At 41.4% G+C, this 22530-nt stretch overlaps 1 protein-coding gene across 1 annotated transcript in view; it reads right to left on the minus strand.

The window, feature by feature from the left end:
* The window catches only part of LOC145398439 (glutamate receptor ionotropic, delta-2-like), a 40711-nt gene extending 18612 nt beyond the window's left edge, over positions 1-22099 (minus strand). The window contains exons 1-6 of the mRNA XM_080271322.1: positions 21909-22099; positions 18806-18933; positions 10062-10183; positions 7899-8214; positions 6533-6678; positions 1397-1486 (exon numbers count right to left, since the gene is read on the minus strand). Of these exons, the coding sequence (XP_080127448.1) occupies positions 1397-1486; positions 6533-6678; positions 7899-8214; positions 10062-10183; positions 18806-18933; positions 21909-22099 (993 nt within the window). The remainder of the gene's footprint in view (positions 1-1396; positions 1487-6532; positions 6679-7898; positions 8215-10061; positions 10184-18805; positions 18934-21908) is intronic.
* Positions 22100-22530: the final 431 nt, after the last annotated feature.

Consider the following 22530-nt stretch of genomic DNA (forward strand, 5'->3'; position numbering starts at 1 on the left):
GGGGATTGCGAGTTCGAGCCTTGCCCGGGACTGCCGTGCCGGGAGTGGTAGCGCGCTCCTGTAGCCTAGCAGGGCTATATGATCCAATACAGGGTCTAGCTCGGGGGAACGCCATTTTTCCCATTCTCTCTCTCTCTCTCTCTCTCTCTCTCTCTCTCTCTCTCTCTCTCTCTCTCTCTCTCTCTCTTTCTCTCCCACTGTAGCAAACACACACACACACACACACACACACACACACACACACACACACACACACACACACACACACACACACACACACACACTCACTCTCTCTCTCTCTCTCTCTCTCTCTCTCTCCCACTGCAGCACACACACACACACACACACACACATACGCTCTGTCTGTCTGTCTGTCTCTCTCTCTCTCTCTCTCTCTCTCTCTCTCGTTATTTCGTTGTGAATCTAAAGCATGTAATGAAATGTGTAAATTGTAAGAGTAAATGAATACACACAAACACCTTTCCACCATCAGACGGATGGTTCGGCCACTGACGAACCATCCCACTTATTATGCTTCTGTGATATCTTCTAGTGTCGACGATATTTCCACACAGTGTAATATGGTTGCGGATCCACACATATTTAAGGTTTCTGAGCTTACGATAGTCAGTTAGAAAATTACATGTTACAGGTATTTGCAAAAAATCACCAGATCTTGCATCCATCAGTAAGTATTACGGTAACTGCCGTTCAGCTCTGTTAACTTATGATCATCATCCTTACACGTTCACGCAAAACTTCGCGTGCATATCGCCCAAACGAGTTACAAAAACGTCAATATCCGAACCATCCCACCGTCCGAACCATGACTGCCTTCCTCTATATTGTTTCAGTAACTTTGTCATGACTAGTCCCATACTCTAGTGTACTGTAAATATTTTGCTACAGCTCAGTGGCAGACTAAGACAATACAACCTTTCTCCATACCTTCCATAACACTTTCGTGGCTCTATTTTTTTTTTTTTTTTTACCTTGATCCTTTTTTTTTTTTTTTTTTTTTTTGCTGCTTAAGTCACGTAGCTCAGTGGCACAAAAAGTCAATGGTACGGATCAAAATCCATTCCACAGCATTTTTTTTCGTGATTATCACCATATTCCAATGTTAACCTTTTATTTCAACTGAGAATTTGTCCAGATTAAAGCATGAAGAGTTAGCAGCATATTATAGTCTTAATAGGTGTTAAGTTCAGTGGCGGGATTTGATAATACGACAGCTCTTTACCCTTTCTCTCGTATTTCTTCCTTATTAATATCGTATTGTGGTAATAATATCTTGTTACTGCTGAGCACAGCCTTCAAGATGTAGAGATAGCAATATTAAACCAATATGAATTGGACAATCTCGTAAGAGTAACGTGACGAAAACTTAACTTACCTTTTCCAATGCCTCTTTGCCGCTTCCAGGAAAGCTTCTGGCCGGGTCGGTGATGTCCCACAGCGCCTTGAAGAGCCCTGACGTAGCGGCCTAGGGTGGATGAAGAAAATGAAAGTAAAACTCGAAGCTTAGGATCGTATTCTATGTGACTAAAGATTTTGTAGCACCTCTTCCTTAGCGGTATATTCTGATAATTACACATCATTACCCTCTTGTATAGTACTGATGGACACTTCGTCGATATAGAAAGATATACTCATGGAAACCTAGGTGCATGTAGTGAATATAGTGTGCTGTGGTGTGGGAGATGCATTACAGTGTGGATATAGTGACTTATTTAAAAATTGTGTTTCGTATTGTTATTGTAGCAAGGAAGGGTGATGACCTCATCGCAGTGTGGCTGCCTGAACTCGTTCACTCAGGGTAGGGGGGTTCCTGAGAGGTGAATGTCTTATATCTATTTATGAAAGGAAAAAGGAGCCAAAGGCCAGAAGTCTGCAAGATCGTTCCCTCCATGGTAAAAAAAAGAAACAAAAAAGATACAGAGAGTCAAATTCAAGGTCCGTTCATTACGAGATGCCCGGACACACTGTGTATAAAAGACTGGAGTTTAAGGCAGTAGGAAATTCAGACAGAGGAAGACTGTTCCAGAGTTGACCTGTTGGATACATAAAGGACAGGGATTAACGGTTAATTCTTGCATTAGAAAGATGGACAGAAAAGAAATGAGAGTTTGCTGCTAGATGGGTGCTATGCATCTGCTGTAGTGGTGGAGAGATGTAAGCATACAATTCTGTGGAACAGTGACCATTGAAGTAGCGATAGAAAAAAGATAAGGATGCAACAGCGCAGCGAAGAGACTGAGGTTGACAGGAGAAAATTCTGTTTGCCACTATTTTAACTTACATAGTGGATACTATCAAAGTCTTAGGTCTTGTAGTGGATGGTGATGGGATCCATACAGTTCCAGATGAGATTCAGGCTGTCCAAGATTTTCCAGTACCTACCTGTGCTGACCGCGTTAAAAGTTTCTTAGGTTTAAGTGGCTACTACCGGTGCTTTATCGAGGGATATGCAACCATTGATTCACTCCTCACAAAGCTTCTGAAGAAAGATGTTCCTTTTCACAGGGAACAAATACAAGACAAAAGTTTTAGTTATATAAAAAGTATACTCAATAATACACAGAGTCTAGCTTTTCCTGATTATGCCATACCATTCACACTGTGTACGGATGCTTCACTCGATTCGGGTGCTGTAGTCTTGCAGAAGATACTAATGGCCGCTGGAATACTACTGCTTATGCTAGGTGAGTTCTTAATGATTCGAAAAAGCGTTGTTCTTCAACTCGTCCTGAACTCTAGCTGTTGTTTGGACTTCTATGCATTTTCATGACATCATTTTTGGCAGTAATATCACGTCTACACTTATCATACTGCAGTTACTGAACTTTCCAAGGGCAAAAATCTAACGGGCAAACTTGCTCAAAGGTATTTAACAGTCTAAAAACCTGAGGCTGAATTCAAATATCTTCAAGCCCGTGCAAATGTAGTTGCTGATGCGGTCAGTTGCAATATTTCTCTTCCTGCTATACAGCAGTTCTCCATTTTTTATCCACAGACAATTAAAGTGGAACAACGCATAGATCTCTGGTCCAAAGCCAAATATGCCCTGGAGTCTGGAGATGAAACCACTCTCCTTGATATACCTGCTCCACTCACACAATTTCACATATACCAAGACATACCTTATAAGTGTGTCAGATTGTCCAAGTCACAATTTGTCCTATTTATGGTTCCTTCTATTCCTAAGGAATCAGTTTTTTCTCTGGAGCATGATGTTCTACATGCTGGGCATCCTGAGAGAGGCAGATGTTTACATGAAACCAGAAACAAATTTTATTGGCCCACAATGCGAAGGGATTTAGGGAATCATGTTCTCTGTAAGTCTTGTGGCGAACACGAGGGTAGACTGGGAAGCCTGATCCTATTCTAGAATATCCTATACCCCCCAAAACTTGAGATACTGTAGCTACTGATTTACCTCAGCTTTCACAAAGCCATCAGGGTCCCAATGTCTGCTCGTTGCCGTTGGTCATTTCTCACGGTCTGTTGTTTTGGTGCCTCTTTTTTCCAAGTCAGATGATGAACAGGCTCCTGCTATTGTTACATTAGTAATCTGACCATTATCTATGCCCAGAGTTTTGTTATTTCATGGTGGCACAATTTCGTAATCAAAACCTCTCGGAAATTCGTCGTCATTACATTAAGCAAACTATTGTCACGGCTTATCCTGAAGCCTTAAATGGTTCGGTGGAACGTGCTACGAGAAAGATTTTAAACATTCTTCGTTCTCCTTGTCAGTTCCATGCAGAATGCATGGCAGGATTGGTTGCTCCAGGTGGCAGCATCTATCAATGCTTCTGTTACTCATCAACGGGAGAATCTCCCTATTACATTCTATACGGCCATGATAAGGCCCTCCCTCATGATAATATCTGCCAAAAACCACTGCCAGTCTACAATGTAGATGACTACACAAAGAATTAGATGTCCGTGATTCAGTCCATCCACAAAGATGTTCGCAAGAATTTGACGGCTTTTAAGGCTGAAATGATTTACAAGCAGCATAAACAAGCTGAATTGTCCTCTACTGACGTCAGAGATGCCTTCATGATTATATCTCCTGAACTTTCAACCAAACTTCCTAAGTTTTATAAGCCATCTTGCTTATTGGCTGAAGAACATGGTAATAAATACAAAGTTTGGATTTCAGATACTCACGCTTCTGAAATTATTCAGGTTGATAAGTTGAAGATTAACCCAAGGTTATTATCTAATTCTCATGCACGACCTAATTCCTTATTTTCTTCAATCCCTCATCCAGCTCTACCTTCATCTCATGTTGCTGATGATTATGGAAGCAAGATTCGTTCAGCTTCCAAAGGAAACTGAGTTTCATTCTCTCAGCAAAAATATAATTCTTCCCGGTTCTCCTCCAGATGATTCTCGTCACGACGTTAATCTTCAGAGAGCCAGAGTAGACAAGTTGCTATTTTCCATTCATCATGGTCATAGTCCATTGCTTTACACTTAATGATTCTTACACACGCTCTAGATTTCGACAGAAACGTGGCCGTTTTGACTTTAAGGAATCGCCTCTAAACATCTCTTTCCTACGGCCATGGCTAGCAATGTGTCTGAAGTAAGTAAACGCATCATGAACTAACCCTAGCTGCTAAAACCCATCAAAGAAAGGTCACTTAGGATTGTAAGGCCATAAAAACTTTGATTCCACTAACAGTATTACTGATGCGACCAATCATTTATCACGAGTTGTTAATTATTTTCTTACCACTACTGAGAAGTTACTTCTTTCTGAATATTTACTGGCTCCTGAAAAGTCCATTGTCCCAAGTAACCAACCCTATTGACGTGATCAGACCGACCTCACAGATGCCGAATTCCGTCGTGGGGACGGTACAGCCAATGCATCTCTACCAAGTGGCTTAGGCTGTCTAGTAGAGATTGTATGTAGGGTGAGAAGTGCTTGTAAGTGTAATTGTTGTGTTGGAGTGGCTTTGGATGTGTGTGTAGTCTGTGAGCCAAATGTAATCGGCTCGCACAAGCCGATTGGGTGCAAGCATACTTTATAGTATGCGACACTGGTTCAACCACAGCACCCCTGATGTCCGCCAAAGTACTGTAGTACATGACCAGAAGAACGCTTCCAAAGTTTATTACCCTGGCGGGACGCGAACCCTCGTTTTTCAGTGTACGAAAACGCACACTTTGCCGCTGTACCACACAGGCTATATATATATATATATATATATATATATATATATATATATATATATATATATATATATATATATATATATATATATATATATATATATATATATATATATATATATATACACCCAAAGTGAGACAGACAGAGAGGGAGAGAAAGAGAGCTCTTGTCCCAAGTAACCAACCCTATTGACGTAATCAAACCGACCTCGTAGATGTCGAACTCCGTCGTGGGGACGATACAGCCAATGTATCTCTACCAAGTGGCTTAGGCCATTTATTTAATTCCAGTGGCCACGATAAAATTATCATTAGACATAACTCTTCCAACTCAGTTTATTTAATTCCAGTGGCCACGATAAAATTATCATTAGACATAACTCTTCCAACTCAGTAGCGACTCCACCGCCCGCTTTAGTCTCCATTACATACATTTTGAAGCAAGCAGGAAGTAACTGAAAAATCATGTCGGCGGATAAAAAAAGGTTATAATCGTTTAAATGCCTCGACCCCAGCGTAAACAGTTATGTATGATATTCATATGGGCGAAAAGTTTAAGTGCTACTGACCTGTTGGAGTTAAATTAGTCTTGTTAAAAAAAAATTGCTTCCGTATAATACAACTTATTCTCCATAACTTCATAAACAAAATAAAGTAGCCGATGATTAGACTGCAATGTCATGAGTATTTTTTTAGGTACAGCAGGATATTGACAACGATAGGATGCGTGGTACTCTTCCTCTTTTAAGACTGAATTATCTGCGTCACCGTGACACCACTCAATCTATTCCATGAAAAATCACTTAGAACCCATGCCTTAGATGTTCTAGTGCGACAAAAAGTTCCGTTCTGAGACCACAGCAACTTCCGTCACTTACAGTACTGCATCTTATTCTGGTGATGTTGTGACTAAGCTGCTCTGTATCAGACACTTACTGGGAATTATTATCCATTATGTAACTAGACATGCAGCTACGAATAGTCTAATATAGTTAGCGCTGCAAAATTGTGAATACCTATATCCGATTAACAGGCTAAGTTATTTTGAGTAAAGATAACACAGTTGCATAGTTACAATATCACAGCAAATATAAACTATTCCTATCATACAAATGAGAGTATCTGGTAGTGAGGCTGGTACATCGACGAGTGACAGATATGGCTAGCACTTCGTGATGATTTTTTAATGTTAGATCTTGGCCACTGCCATACTAAACCGCTCTCTGAGACTTTAGATCCAACAGTCATCCTATGTACTACACACATTTTTACCAAGAAGTGGCGCTGTAAATGGTTGGTGTAGATTTTATTTTATTTTATTTTTTGTTATGTACATTACCTGCATGATGCGTAAATTGCTGGTGCCAGTCTGAGCAGCAGGGACAAAGCCGAGTTCATGAGCGTCCAGAAGGTCCTCCAGGGAGTCTATGGCAGGCTCGTAAGAGGGTTTGGTCATGTAGGCAGTCAGCGTACCCGCGTATAGGGCTGAAAGAATGGGAGGAACTACACGATTGATTGGCCGATTACTTGAAGTATGGGTTGAGTACATGACAGAATGAATAATTGGGTGGGGAAGGATAATATAACTGCTTAACTGGTTTCTGGAAGCAGGGGCTAAAGACTTGATGGAAGGATTGATTAGGGTCGGGGTATTATGATTCACTGACTAGTTACTGGAAGCAGTTGAGTACTAGCTGGAGGGAATGACTAAGGAATTATTACTACTGTGCATTTTGTTTCTATTTTGACATATTTTACTAACCTATCTCAACGAATATGATGGTCAAGTATGGTCAAACTGAAGGGTCAATTTGACCAGTGATGAAGGAAATTCATTGCATCTCCATAAATAAGGATGTTTCTCAGTGTCGCTATATTGACGGTTGTCAGGGGGTAGAGTTACATAAAGTTCACAGTCTCTCATACGCTGAATTAAATCATTTGGAGACAAAGGGAAATGAATATCAGGTCATCATAGTGTAAGGATTAAATCTCTCTCAGGCTGATATCACTCTGGCCGTTTGCTGGTACAGAATATTAGAGTAGTCGTCACCGTGAAAGGGTTAATGTTAGATGACACAGAATACAGGGCAATCATTGCCCTGAAGGAATATGTCATCAGTATTAGTTTTGTCAGGCTCCTATGGTCACTTGTATGAAATCGTTGCTGTTAACTAGAGTAAAACAAGAAAGATGAGGCAACTATGAAAGAGTTAACTGAGTGAAAAAGCAATGATTCAATGACTGACTGACAAATTAACTGACTAATTTAGAAAAGGGGAGTGACAAGCTGAAATATTACTTAAATGTTAGATACACTGGCTGTATGGCAGACTGACTGACTGAGGGAAGGTATACTGGATTATATTTTGACTGACTCAATGACTGAGAAACTAACTGACTGATCAGTGGCGTGCTTGGGGGTGATGGGATAAGGATCATGTTTTGAGTGACAAGATATTTTCATAGCATATCTTCTTTATCGCTTTATTCTACACAGTACATCTTGATGTATCCTTTTTTATTTTATTACTGCACACTGTTGATAATATAATAAAATAAGTGTCATACAAAAGGATATTAAGGTGTAATATGCAAAATGACACATTAGTAAAGAAGTGTTGCCAAGCCCCTTATTTGCCACCTTGAATGTAATTATGGAAGTAACACCTAATAAATGACTGGAGCTTTTAGACACAACCCACCGTAGAGGATGATGCAGAAGGCGTACCAGGAAAAAAGCATCAATCTTAAGGGCCACGAGCGAGCAGGCAGGAAGTTGCCTTGAATGACAAGAGTCCGGAACACGTTGAATGACACCGTGGCCAAATTTTTCACCGAATCCCTGTTTCCTCGAGTTTCCAGTGCAATTATTTTCTTCTTGAAAGTATAAGATGGTGTATGGTTGCCATCATATTGCTTCTGACCTTTGACCTCAGGGAGGCAGAGGTCATGACCGCGGCTAACCAGGAAAACCAGGGGACCCGTCACTAAGGTCACTACCACGAGCAGCACCCACAGCTGGAAAGGAAAAAAAAAAAAAATCCTGAAGGATGACGCATTATACAACTAATTCTTTTTCCCACCAGTATTTTAAGATAGGCTGATTATATATATATATATATATATATATATATATATATATATATATATATATATATATATATATATATATATATATACTATCTATCTATCTATATATGTATATAGATAGATAGATAGATATAGATAGATAGATTGATAGATAGATATCTTTCATTTACCCTTCAGTACAAAATGTCTATCCCAAGTTGAATAACGTCCAAGACTAGCTTGAGGATAAATGTCACCGGCTTGAAGGGGTTAACACTTTTAGTGCGATGACATCTTGCTTCTTTAATTCTGTTTGGTAAACAGCCGGTCTGATGCCATTAAAGGGAGGTGAGGTTAAAGAGGGCTATACACAACTCCTTCATTTTGAAAATTCTCAAGTAATTCTCGCAACTTTGTGCTTCCTTTTTCTCTTCTTGGATTCTGTCTATGGTTTTGCAATAATGGGAATAGGATCACGATGAAGGTAAGGGTGATAGTGCTACCAAAGAATGTAAAGTGCTACAAAAACGCCGTAGCTAAATATAGAACGACTTGTGTGTGTGTGTGTGTGTGTGTGTGTGTGTGTGTGTGTGTGTGTGTGTGTGTGTGTGTGTGTGTGTGTGTGTGTGTGTGTGTGTGTGTGTGTGTGTGTGTGTGTGTGTGTGTGTGTGTGTGTGTGTGTGTGTGTGTGTGTGTGTGTGTGTGTGTGTGTGTGTGTGTGTGTGTGTGTGTGTGTGTGTGTGTGTGTGTGTGTGTGTGTGTGTGTGTGTGTGTGTGTGTGTGTGTGTGTGTGTGTGTGTGTGTGTGTGTGTGTGTGTGTGTGTGTGTGTGTGTGTGTGTGTGTGTGTGTGTGTGTGTGTGTGTAAAGACTTAACCATTGAAGACCTGTCCTATAAAGGCGTCTGCCACTTTCCTTCCTGACACATCATGTCAGAGGGAATCATCTATAGAAAATCTATCTGTCTATCTATCTTTTGCCAAAAGCCTTAATCCCGAAAGGGGTGGCCACAAACAAATCGCCTCCATGTCACCCTGTCCCCCGCCATTTCATTGCCCTGCTCCCAGCTCACACACCCTTCTCTCATATACCTCACCACTCCATCCCTCCATCTATTCCTTGGCCTTCTCCTCCCTCTCCCCCCCTCCACTTCACACACATACACTCCTCGTTAGTCTCTCTCCATCCTCTCCACATGGCCAAACCACCTCAAGGTGTTTCTCCCAACTCTTCCTATCACATCCACAGCCACACCACAACGCTCCTTCATTTCCTCATTTGTCAGTCTGTCTCTTCATGTGACTCCACATGCTCCTCTCAAATAACTCATTTATAGAAAATGAAGCATAAAAAGTCTCCTAAGATAACTAAGTTAGCCATCTAAGGAAAGTGAGAAAGAGGTATGGTTAAATATCAATCGAACTTTTGCCCATCACTGTATTTCCGACTTCCCTGCAAAAATAGGATAATAGGTAAAATATCAGGCGAACTTCTTTCCGTCAGAGTACTACTGACTCCCTCGCAACATGAGAAACAGAAAAAATGAAACCAGTGAATCTTTGTCCCTCACTGTACCACCGAGTCTCCTGTATCATGAGGAATAGAAAAGGAGAAAAATCAGGGAAACTTGTGTAACTCACTGTACTACCAATTCCTCTGCATCCTGAATAACAGAGACGGTAAAACATCAGGGAAGGCTTTGTCCCCTCACTGTACTACTGATTCCCCTGCAACGAGATCCACATAGTATGAAAAGGAGGAAGACTTAAACAGAAGGCCAGAAGGCACCAATACTCACATAATACGAGAAGGGGTAGAAGACAGCGAGCGAGCGTGCCCTTTCCGCCGGGGCCCGAGATACCAGGGTTGTGGACTCGAGGAAGTATGGATGAGTGAAATCGACCACGGTTTCACGATTGGCTGGAAGAGGGTGGAGAAGGGGAAGAGGACAAAAAAGTTGAATTTGGGAGTCATACATTAAAAGGGTTTGTAGAATTTCGTAAGACCTCGTTCGTAGTGACTTAGTCTATGCAGTGCTCTTTAATATCATTTTCTATGTACTGATGATAATTATGATGACGATGGCAATTAAAACTATTCAAATAACACAAAATAATGGTACGGTGTAATATGAAAACACACACACACACACACACACACACACACACACACACACACACACACACACACACTGAGGAAGTGGAGCTGCAAAGCCCTTCATGCCATTTTAGGAGGAGTAGACTGTGGCACCAGTCGAGCAGGGCAGTGCTCCCAAGGTGGATGGAATGCTGATGACAGGGAGAACTGGAGCTCTCATTTTATCAGCCCTCGGGACTAGTTCCTAATCATCCCCCCTTTTCTCAACTTTTTCAGTGTTTCAGTAACACAAAGAGTTGTCCAGCATGCTCTCCAATACAAGTTTCTCTATCAACACCAAACTAAATGCACATTACACACTACACTTCCTTTTCAAAATTAAACATGAAAAATGGCGTCTAATAACCAAGCCTCACACTCGCCGGGGGAGGGGGCATAAATGTTCCCACCATCCGCTCCTCTCCCAATGACGGCTCATCGAGATGCGTGGAACCACTGTCTGACTCACTTCTTCATTTCTGCAACATTCAAGGCCTTTCCTCTAACTTTGTCTTTGTTGAACACCACCTCTTCTCCTCCAAACCTCACCTCCTCTTCTTAACTGAGACTCATCTGTCTGAGGCAACTGATAGCAAACCCTTTTCTGTATCCTCCTACTTTCTCTATACTCATTTCAAAGCCAAAGGTGGCTGTTGTGTACGCAACGACTTACCTTGCTCTCGTGTTCCTGAAATTGATACTTCTGATATCTCTACTCTCTGGCTTCAGCTTTCCTGTAATTCTCTGACTAAATATATCTGCGCTGTTTACTTATCCCCTAATTCTACTGACGATGAAAAATTCTTCGTCTATCATACTTCTATGATGGAACACATCCTATCCATTTCTCCTTTGTGAAACCTCCATTCTAGGAGATTTCAATGTTCACCACCACCTTTGGCTCTCCTCTCCTTTCACTGATCCACCTGGTGAACAAGCCTAGATCTTCTCTATCCTTAATGACATAGAGCAGCTTGTACAGCACCCTACTCGTATCCCTGACCGCCTTGGAGAAAGTTCCAACATACTTGACCTCTTCCTTACAACTAATCCTTCTGCTTACACTGTTAATCATTCCTCTCCATTGGGTTCCTCTGATCACAGCCTTATTACCTTAACCTGTCCTATTGCTCCGGTACGGCCTATGGACCATACAAAGAAACGTCAGTTGTGACACTTTGGAGATGCTGATTGGGAGGCCCTCAGGCAGTACTTCTTTGATTTTCCCTGGAATAATTATTTTTTCCATGACTGGGAGCCATCTGAGTGTGCCTCTCACATTACAGAGGTTATTCTCTTGGGCATGGAAGTGTACACTCCCTTCTCATATCCTCTGACTAATGCAAGAAAGCCTTCGTTTAATCACATTTGTTCTAATGCTGTCCACAACAAGGAGAAGGCATATAAAAGGTAAAGGAGCCAACCCACCCCTGAATCATATCTTTCTTATGTTTCTGCCCGAAATTGTGCTAAGTCTGTTCTTTGCTCTCCTAAAAATAATTTCATCCATACTAAATGCTCTGAACTCTCCAGCTCGAATTCTTCCCGCTTATTCTGGCACCTTGCCAAAAGTCTTTCTAACAACTTTACCTCATCATTCTTCCCTCCTCTTTCCTATTCTGATGGCTCTTTAACTATTTCTTCTACTGATAAAGCAGATCTCTTCGCTCAGACGTTCTCTTCCAATTCCACCTTAGATGATTCCGGTGCTGTTCCTCCATCACTTCCACCCTCTGATTTCCTCACGGCTGACATTAAAATTTCTTCAGCTGATATATTTTCTGCCATCACTTACGTCATTACTAACAAGGCATATGGGCCCGATGGGGTCCCTCCTGTTGTCCTCAAGAACTGTGCTTCTGTGCTTACACCCTGCCTAGGTAAACTCTTTTGCCTTTGTCTATCAATTGGTACCTTTCCTTCTTGCTAGAAGTTTGCTCTCATTCAGCCATTCCCAAAAAAGAGTGACCATTCCCAACCCTCTAAGTATCGCCCAATTGCTTTAACATCCTGTATCTCAGTAGTTTTCAAGTCTATTCTTAACAATACAATTTTAAAGTATCTTTCCTATCATTACATTTCTGATCGTCAGTATGGGTTCCGTCAGGGACTCTCCACTGGCGATCTTCTCACCTACCTTTCAGACTGCTGGTCATACTCCTTCCGGGACTTTGATGACAGCTTTGTCATTGCACTTGACTTCTCAAAGGCTTTCGATCGAATCTGGCATAAATCTTGAATTTCCAAACTGCCCTCTTACGGTTTCTATCCTTCTATCTGTGCCTTCATCTATAGCTTCCTTTCTGGTAGGTCTATTGTTAATGTTGTAGATGGCCACCATTCTTCTAGATCTATCAACGGTGGTGTTCCTCAGGGCTCTGTCCTATCACCAACTCTCTTCCTTTTATTCATCAATGACCTTCTAAGCTGTACATCTAACCCTATCCACTCATACGCTGATGGCTCCACCCTTCACCTTTCCATTCGGTTCCCGCAACGTCCACCTCAGCAGTTACTTCAACAAACAAGGGATGAGGCTATGGCACACCTAATGTCTGACTTGGCTTGTGTCTCTGTCTGGGGTAAAAGTAATCCTATTGTTTTTAATGCATCAAAGACTCAGTTCTTACAACTATCAACCCGACAAAATCTTTCACAGGAATACCCACTAATGTTTAATAATATCCAGCTCAGTCCTGGATCGTCCTTAAACATAGTTCGGGTTTCATTCTCTCGGGACTTATCTTGGAAAGATCTTGATGCATCTCTTGTAAAATCTGCTTCCAAGAGATTCGGTGTGCTAAGTCGACTCTGTACCTTCTTTACCCCTGCACAGTTATTGACTTTATACACAGTGTTTTTTTTCACTTCTGTGTGGAGTATAATGCTCAAGTGTGGAGAGGCTCTCCACATACACCTCTCCTCAATAGGGTGGAGTCAAAGGCTTTTCATCTCATTAACTCTCCTCCTCTTACTGGCTCCCTTCAACCTCTGTTCTTCACCGCACTGTTGTTTCTATATCTCTTTTCTGCCGCTACTTCAATGGTCACTGCTCCTCTGAACTGTCTGCTTGCATCCCTCCACTTCTACGACGGGCGCGTAGCACCCGTCTAGCAAAAAACTCTCATCCCTTTTCTCTCCAGTTCTCTAATGCAAGAGTTAACCGTTACTCCCAATCCTCCATTTATGCAACTGGCCAACTCTGGAACTGTCTCTCACTGTCTCTATTTCCTACTTCTTATGTTCTCCAGTCTTTCAAACGCAGTGTGTCCAGGCATCTCGAAATGAACGGATCTTGAATTTGGCTCTCTTTTTCATTTTTATTTTTTCTTGGAAGGAACGGTTTGCGGTCTCCTGGCCTTTGGTTCCTTCTTCCGTGCTAAAAAAAAAAAAAAAAATAGAATACGGCCCCTCGATAGCATAACTCCACAAAACCTACTTTCACCAATCAATCCTAACCAAACTTACTTCAGTCTAACCTCACTACATTTCACCTAGCTCAGCAGATTTACCATAACATTACCCAGCCTTCCGTCAGCAACGTAACCTACACCAAATATTATATTTCATCTAGCCTAATTAAACCTAGTCTTACATGAAATAACACGAAGTAAGCACGTATAACTTACCCACTAAATTGTACCATAACATAACCATAACATAACCAAGCCTTACCTTACATCAAATACGACAGTCTTAGTTTACTAAGCCTAAAATATCCTCTCATAACCTAAACTAACCTAACACATCCTACGCAACCATAACTTAACTTGCCATACCCTAACCTACCCTAAATTTACCTAACATATGCTCCTCTATATTAATTTAACCTAATGTATCCTACCTTCTCGTAACTCAAATATATCCTACCCTACCATAACTTAATCTGATATATCCTACCTAACCAGAACCTAACCTAACGTATCCTCCCCTATCATAACTAAACCTAATATATCCTACTCTCTCATAACTCAAACGTATCCTACCCTACCATAACTTCACCTGATATATCCTACCTAACCAAATCCTAATCTAACGTATCCTACCCTACCATAAATTAAACAAACATATCCTACCCTACCATAACTTAACAGAACATATCCTACTCCACCATAACGTAACATATTCAATTGTACGGAGCAGACTGTAGCACCAGTTGGACAGAGTGGTCCTCATAGGGTGGATGGAAAGCTGGTGACAGGATGAGCTGGAGGTCCCGTGTCATCAGCTCTCGAGTCAGACTTCTAACAATCCCCCTATGTTGACTTTTTCAGTGTTTCAGTAACACAGAAGGTAGGCCATCATACTGTCCTATACAGTTTCCTCTCACTGTCAACACCAAACTACATGCACTTTACGCATGACGCTTCTTGTTCCAAAATCAGCAAAAATGGGATCTCACTGCCCAGTCTAGGAGTCATCAGGAGGGGGGGGGGGTCATAAAAGCCCCTGGCATCCGCCCCTCTCCCAGTGAAGGCCAAAAGGGATGCATGTAACCACTGTTTTGCTCGTTTCTGCAGCATTCGTGACCTTTCTTCTAATTTTCTCTCTGTTTAACACTACCTATCCTCTTCTGAATCCCACTCAGCTGTCTTGTAAGACTGATAGCAAACCCTTCTCTCCATATCTATACTCACTTTAGTGCAAAAGTTACAGTTGTGTATGAAAACTCAACAATATATCTTGCTCTCGTGTTCCTCAACTTGAATCTTCTGAATTCTCTACCATGTGGCTCCGGCTATCCTGTCATTCTTTGACTAGATAGGTATGTGTTTTGCACTATCCCCTAATTCAACTGACTATGAATAATTCTTTGAATATCTTACTTGTAAGATGGAACACATCCTATCTATTTGTCCTTTCTCTGAAATCTCTATTCTAGGTGATTTCAAGGTTCACCACCACCTTTGGCTCTCCCCTCCTTCCACTGATGGAGCTGATGTAACTGATGTACAAGCTTACATGTTTTTTTTTTTTATCCTTAATGACCTCGAGCACTCTCTACAGCAACCTGCCAATATCCCTGACTGCCTTAGAGAGAGTTCAGACCTTTTCCTCACAGTTAATACTCCTACTTACGTTTTTAATATTTTTCTCTCCGTTGGACTCCCCTGATCACAAATTTATCACCTTAACGTGTCCTATCGCTCCAGTAAGGCCTGTGGACCCTCCCAAGAAGCGCCGGCTGTGGCAAGTTGGAGCTGTTGATTGGGAGGCCCACAGGTGGCAATACTTCGTTGATTTTGATTTTCCCTGGAATGATTATTGTTTCCATGGTCAAAAGCATTGCACATTGCGGAGATTATTCTCTTGAGCATGGAAGAATACATTCTTTTTCTTATCCTGTGACTAATGAAAAAGAAAAAATGGTTTATTCACGCTTGTTATAATACTGTCCCCAAAAAGGAGAAAGCCTACAAAAGGTACCAGAACCAATGTACCCCTGAGTCTCATCTCATTTATGTCTCTGATCGGAACCGTGCTAAGTCTGTCCTTTGCTCTGCTAAAAAATATATCCTTCTTACTGAATGCTTTGAACTCTCTGAGTCAAAATCTTCCTGCTCCTTCTGGCACTTTGTTAAAAACTTTTCTAACAAATTTACTTCATCATCCTTCCTCTTTTCCGCTCTGACGGCTCTGTAGCTATTCTTCTGCTGATAAAAAAGAAGTCTTTGCTCAGACTTTCTCCTCCTGTCCAACCTTAGACGATTCCGATGCCGTTCCTCCATCTCTTCTCCCCCCCCCTCCCCGACTTCCTCATGGCTAACACTATAATATCTTCCATTGATGTGTTCCATGCCATCACGTTCCTGAATACTAACAAGGTATATGGGCCTGATGGGGTCCCTCCTGTTGTCCTCATGAACTGTTCGTCTGTGCATAAACCCTACGTAGATAAATCCATTTGCCTTTATGTGTCAACTTATTCTTCATGCTGGAAGTTTGCTCTCATTCATCCTGTCCCGAAGAATGATGACCATTTGCAGCCCTCCATCTATTGCCCATTCATTATAACACCCTGTATTTCTTAAGTTTTAGAAACTATTCTTTAATAAATATATAAATAAATAAAGCACCTTTCCTATCACAACCTTTGTTCCGAATATCAGCACGGAGTCCGCTATGGACCCTCCACTTGTGATCTTCTAACCTACCTCTCAGACTCCTAGTCATTCTCATTTTGGGACTTTTGTGAATTCTTTGCCATTGCACTTTTTATTTTAAAGGCTTTCGATCATATCTGGCATAAATCATTAATTTCCAAACTGCACTATTACGGTTTCCTTCTATCTGTGCCTTCATCTCTAGCAACCGTTCTGGTAGTTCTATAGCTGCTGTTGTAAACGGCCACCATTCTTCTCCTACAGGGATCTGTCCTTTCACCAGCTCCCTTCCTTCTATTCATCAGTGACCTTCTAAGCTGCATATCTAACCCTAACAACTCGTACGCTAATGAATCCATCCTTCACCTTTCCATCTGCTTCCCACAGCTTCCATCACAGTAGTCACTTGATCTAACACGGGGTGAGGCTATGGAAGAAGTAATGTCAGATTTGGCTCATATCTCTGTATGGGTAAAAAATATTATTGTTTTAATACATCAATAACTTTGTCCATAAAATATTTGACCAGTCAAAAATACCATAGGAGTAAACACATTATTATTTTTATTTTCCGTCTGAAGCCTGGATCATCTTAGAAAATACTTGAGGCCTTATTCTGTCGAGATTTGTCTCGGAAAGATCATATTATTTCTCTTGTAAAATCTGATTCCAAGAGATCAAGTGTGCTAAGCTGACTCTGTGCCTTCTCTACCCCTGTACAACTGGTGACTTTATGCAGGGGTTTTATTCGTCAGTGTGTAAAGTACAACTGACATGTGTCGGGAAGCTCCCCATAAACAAGTCTGCCAAAGGTGGAGTCAAAGGCTTGTCATTTTTCCTTTCTTACCGGCTCCCTTCAACCTGTTTCTTTGAGTCTTTATCTCGTTTTTATTGCTTCTTCAGTGGTCACTGCACCTCTGAACTGTTTGCTTGTATAGTTCCACCACCATGAAGGGTACATATCGCCGGTCGAGCAGAAGCTCTCATCCTTTTTCTGTCCAACTCTTTAATGCACTAGTTAACCTACCGTTACTCCCAGTCCTTCATGAATGCAACAGGTCAGCTTTGGTACTGTCTTGTATGTTGTCATTATTTCCTACTGTCCATGAACTCCTGTCTTTTCAACACTGTGTGCCTAGACATCTCGAGATGAACATACCTTGAATTCGGCTCTCTATTATCTAGTTACCCGTCCCCGCCCCGGAGGAGCTCGGGGACAGGTATTGTTTTCACTCCGTTTGTCGGTTTGTTAGTTTGTCTGTTTGTTTTTCTCTCTGTCTGTCTGTTAACAACTTTACGTGAAAACTGCTGGTGTGCTTTCGATAAAAATTATAAAGATTATGGGCTATGACCTGATCACCTGAAAATTTTGGCCCAAACTGGGCCAAAGCCCGGGCTGTTGGCCCCCAAAAATTTAAAAAAAAAAAAAAAAAAAAAAAAAAAAATCGCCATAACTCCTTTCAAATTTGTCACATCGACATGGAACCAAAACCTAAAGGTGCATCTTTGAAATCTGCATCCTATAGAATGCCTCATTACATCAGGAGGGTCATCCCCAAGTTAGCGGTAGGGAGGTCAATGTCAGGTGGGTCGGACCTAAAATTTCAAATGGGCATAAAATCGTCAATTTTAACCCTATTAACTACAAATTTGGTATGTGACATCTTTGACTAGGTATCATGTTGTGTCTATACATCAGCACAAAAATGACTGCCGGGAACGGGTTTAGTCTTGTCGTTTTCTAACCTCTAGTTCCTTCTTCCTTGCATAAAAAAAAAAAAAAAAAACTAACATAACCAACCCTACCATAACTTAACTTATCCTACCCTACTGTAACTTTACCTAACAGATCTTACCCTATCATAACTTAACAAAGCCTTAACTTAACAGGTCCTAACCTATCATAACTTAACCTAACACATCCTACCCTGCCATAACTTACCTAACATATTACATCCTTCCATAACTGAACATATCCTACCCTACCATAACTTAACCAAACATGTCCTACCCTACCATAACTTAACCAAACATACTACACCCTACCATAATTTAACATATTCTACCCTACCATAACTTAACCTAACGTATCCTACCCCACTATTTCTCAACTTAATATACCCTACCTTACCATAACTGAATCTAACATATCCTTCCCTACCATAACTTAACCCAACAAATACTACCCTACCATAACTTAACCAAACATATCCTGTCGCACCGTAACTTTACCTAACATTTCCCACCTAACCATAACTTAACCTACCCGACCCCAACTGAAGCAAAGCCCACCAAAACTAACGTGTAATGGTGATCTCGTCGATAGCGAGGTGTGCCCTGTGTCCCGCCACTTCACCGATCATACCCGTCACCGTCCCGTCTGGCTGCGGGCCACCCCAGCGCCCGTCTGCAGGCTCAACCACCACGAACCTTCAGGAATATATCACTGGCTTTGAATTACTGGTAGGTGAGCAATACCGACACATGACTAATATCGATAAGTGAGAAATATCGGTAGGTTAGTAATACCCAAGGGTGAACAAGACTGAGAGGTGAGCAATACCAGTAGGCGAACAAGGTTAGTGTGGTTCATAATATCAACAGGTGACAGCTGAATAATATCAGTAAGTAAGTAAGACTGGTATGTGAGAATTATTAGTAGGTGAGGAGTAACAGTAGGTAACAGGCATCGGTAAGGAGTATCGCTAGACAAGGAGCATATCAAGCTAATTTGCATAGACAGGTGAGGGTACTAATGTATAAGATATGCTGGGTGGTAGAAAGTATCGGTAGGTGAGGAATAACGACAGGTGAGGAGTATTAATGGAAAAGAGTTGATATACTTGGAGTTTGGATTGGAAAGGAATAATAACCGGAAAGGACTGTCGGTAATAAGAAGCATCGCAAGGGAAGGAATATCGCTGGGATAGGAATATCGCTAGGGAATATCGTTAAGGGAAGGAATATTACTAGGGAAGGAGTGTCGCTAGGGAAGGAATACCGCTAGGGAGGGAATATTGCTAGGGAAGGAATATTGCTAGGGAAGGAATATTGCTAGGGAAGGAATATTGCTAGGGAAAGAATATCGCTAGGGAAGGAATATAGATAGGGAAGGAGTGTCACTAGGGAAGGAATACCGCTAGGAAAGGAATATCACTAGGGAATGAATATCGCTAGGGACGGAATATCGCTTAGGAAGGAATATCGCTATGGAAGGAGTGTCTCTAGGTAAAGGTATTGCCACCTAAGGAAGACTTTATGGAGAGGTAAGGAGAACCAATAGGTAAGGCTTATCTCTAGGCAAGGGGTGTCGCTAGGTAAGGAATATGGATTGGTAAAAAATATCGTCAGGTAAGAAATATGGAAAGATAAGGAGTATCGTGAAGTTGCAGGCACTAACTGGTGAGAAGACAACAGGTAAGGAGTATCAACAGGTAAGGAGTATCAATAGGTAAGGGGCATCGCTAGGTAAGGGGCACCTATAGGTAAGGAACATCATTAGGTAAGGAACATCACTAGGTAAGAAGTATCGATCGGTACGAACGGTCACTGGGTAAAGAGTATCGACTGGTAAAGAGATTCGATTGGTTAGGTCTGTCACTAAGTATAGAGTATCAACAGGTAAGAGTGTCGATAGGTAAGGACTGTCACCAGGTAAAGAGTATCAGGAAACAAGGAGTATCGATTGGTATGGAACATCGGGAGGTAGGAGTACCGATAGTTATGGAGTGTCAGTTATTAAGGAATATAATGAGAACTGTTGCATGGGGAGGACAATTGTTACGGAGTATCGCTGGTTAACGAGTATCGCTAGGTAGGGGCTGCTGATATGGGAGGACTATTGTTAACCAGCATCGCAAGGCAAGGAGTATTGGCAGGTAACGAGTAAGACGTGAATACTAGCAGGCAAGAAATAATGATGGATAAGAAGTACCGACAGGTAACAAATATGACTTGAGAAGGAATATCACCAGGTAATAAATTTCGTCAGGTAAGGAATGATGGAAATTAACACACTGTATATCACCAGGTAATGAGGTGGAGGGATGGAGTTGAGAGGTAAATGAGGGAGGGGGGAGTGAGTTGGGAGGAGGGTAGTCAAATGGTGGGAGACAGAGTGACTTGGAGGCGTTTTGTCTGCGGCCACCCTTTGCGGGATTCTGGCGTCGGGCTATAGACAGATAGATACTGCTAAGTAAGAATACCACCGATAAATATCGACAGATAAGTAATGACATTTTATAAGCGGTGAACCAGACGTAACATTTATAAACTCTCGTAAATTTAAGTTGTATATAAGACTGCGTGCATATGAATTTGTCTTCACTATTACAACTACCGAACATTATAGCCAAAGTAGAGTGCACAGTAATGAGCAAAATACGAAAAACAGTGCGATCTGTCATAATACTCAACTGAATTAGCGACAAAATGGAAATTTGTGCTACTCATTTCTGAGACCTTTCTGAATAAATAATTTTTAGCACGTAATGGTTATTCTCTTCTTTTTGCAGAAAGAAGAGGAGACATTGGAAGAGTGCTCGGACAGTATAGCAACGTCGCTTCCGAAATTAGACCATGTCCTGCATGCAACCTAAACATCAGATCAATCTGCATCACAATTTTATCAGATTTTACCATTCCCGAAAAAAATGTATGTGTCAGCTTTTATCGACCGCGGATCAGACATCCATGAGACATTTTTCACTCAGTGAATTTTGACTCTGAGCCGTGACCCCGATTTGAACCACGATCGAAGCCCTTCTTCTCACACCCACACACAATGTATGCGGTATTTAAGATCCGGATTGGTTTGTGATTAAATGAGACTTATTGTCAATACTGATACAATGGCTTACACTTACAGGAGTTGGTGAGTCTGGGGTCTCATGTGGTACTGTAGCGCCTGTGTGTTTGTTTACTTCATGCATCTTCTATGATCTGGCCACTTTTGCGTTTCATTCTTCAACACAGTAGGTATGGTACGTAAACAAATAATTTTGTCCCCAAGAAATTCTTCAACACACTACCCTCTGTGACACTTTTAAGTGGATGTAATTGTATAGTACAATCATAGAAACATACAACACAGTATTTCAACATTCGGTTCGCTTGTTACAGTTACGAGTGGCAGTTGCTCGTATGACTGTATGTGAATGTCTAATTTTATGAATGGTCTCGAAGATTTCATAACACCTCTTTCATAGTGACTGAGTCTGCGCATTACACCTTAGTGTGCTCGCTAATAACGGTGATGCAGACTTTCTCGATAATGAAACCACGTAGCAGCCTAGCACATAATAGAATGTTAGAAATGATATGGTAGATAATTTGCTGAGGAAGAGATGCTACGAAGGGTCTAATACGACTTAAAATACGGCCCCTTACTGTTAATAAATACTCACGTGAAGTTGAGGTATATGCTCAATGTGGTAATGATGTTGGCGTCTATCCCACTATCAGGCACCGGGGGCAGTCCATTTTCGCGGTACCGCAACTTGAAGAAGGGGAAGTTGTCCACCGTGGTTACAATTAACTCGCGTCCCTCAAAGTCCTTATAGCTCTCTGCTGGGTCCAGGAACAGGGGTCCTATCATGTAGCTTAACTCGCCATCGAATCGCCATCCTCCTACCTGGTTGAATCTGAAAAACAAAGGTATTAAATCATCTGAATTATATATATATATATATATATATATATATATATATATATATATATATATATATATATATATATATATATATATATATATATATATATATATGTAAACACACACACACACACCGCTCGCTGGCGCAGTGGTAACGTTCTCGCTTGCCAACTGGTGGACGGGAGTTCGCGCCTCGCTCAGGTTGCGAAAAGTTTCATTGATGAAGTGGGTGGTTACTGTCCCCCTTGAGCAAGGGAATGGGTGTGTGTGTGTGTGTGTGTGTGTGTGAAGGTCAAAGCCTTGCCCTTAGATCGGACTATATGAGCTCTCAGCTCCCTTCCGGGAGGGTAAAAAGCTGACGATCACGACCATCAAGT

Source organism: Coenobita brevimanus, chromosome 5, assembly GCF_032717465.1.
Source record: "Coenobita brevimanus isolate Jiangsu-jjx chromosome 5, ASM3271746v2, whole genome shotgun sequence".
Taxonomy (NCBI): Eukaryota; Metazoa; Arthropoda; class Malacostraca; order Decapoda; family Coenobitidae; genus Coenobita; species Coenobita brevimanus.